This window comes from Camelina sativa, unplaced genomic scaffold (assembly GCF_000633955.1).
Source record: "Camelina sativa cultivar DH55 unplaced genomic scaffold, Cs unpScaffold12377, whole genome shotgun sequence".
NCBI classification, from domain to species: Eukaryota; Viridiplantae; Streptophyta; class Magnoliopsida; order Brassicales; family Brassicaceae; genus Camelina; species Camelina sativa.
The window spans coordinates 1-356 of NW_010933417.1; the positions used below are offsets into that span (position 1 = coordinate 1).

The 356-nt window shown below is 52.8% G+C and overlaps 1 protein-coding gene across 1 annotated transcript; it reads left to right on the forward strand.

The window, feature by feature from the left end:
• Window positions 1-3: 3 nt before the first annotated feature.
• Window positions 4-350, forward strand: LOC109132010 (trihelix transcription factor ASIL1-like; the record flags this gene model as incomplete). The annotated part of the gene is made up of 1 exon (XM_019243165.1): window positions 4-350. A coding segment is annotated over one exon (347 nt), but the record flags the coding sequence as incomplete, so codon positions are not given.
• Between the last annotated feature and the right edge of the window lie 6 nt (window positions 351-356).

Genomic DNA, 356 nt, shown 5'->3' on the forward strand with positions numbered 1-356 from the left:
GGAGATTCTTCCCTTTCACCACAAGCTCCTCCCTCTCCGCCGATTTTGCCGACAAACGACGTTACCGTCGCCGTTGTGAAGAAACCGACGGCTGCTTCTGTTTCGTCTCAGTCTCCGTCGAGGAACGCTTTAGCGTTAGTGGTTCATACTCCTGCTGTAACCGGTGGTGGTGGTAGCGGTAACAGAAACGGACGAGGAGGAAGCGGTGGTGGCGGCGGCGGAAGAGACGATTGTTGGAGCGAAGAAGCTACAAAGGTTCTAATCGACGCTTGGGGAGATCGGTTCTCTGAGCCAGGTAAAGGAACATTGAAGCAACAACATTGGAAAGAAGTAGCTGAGATTGTGAACAAGTCTCG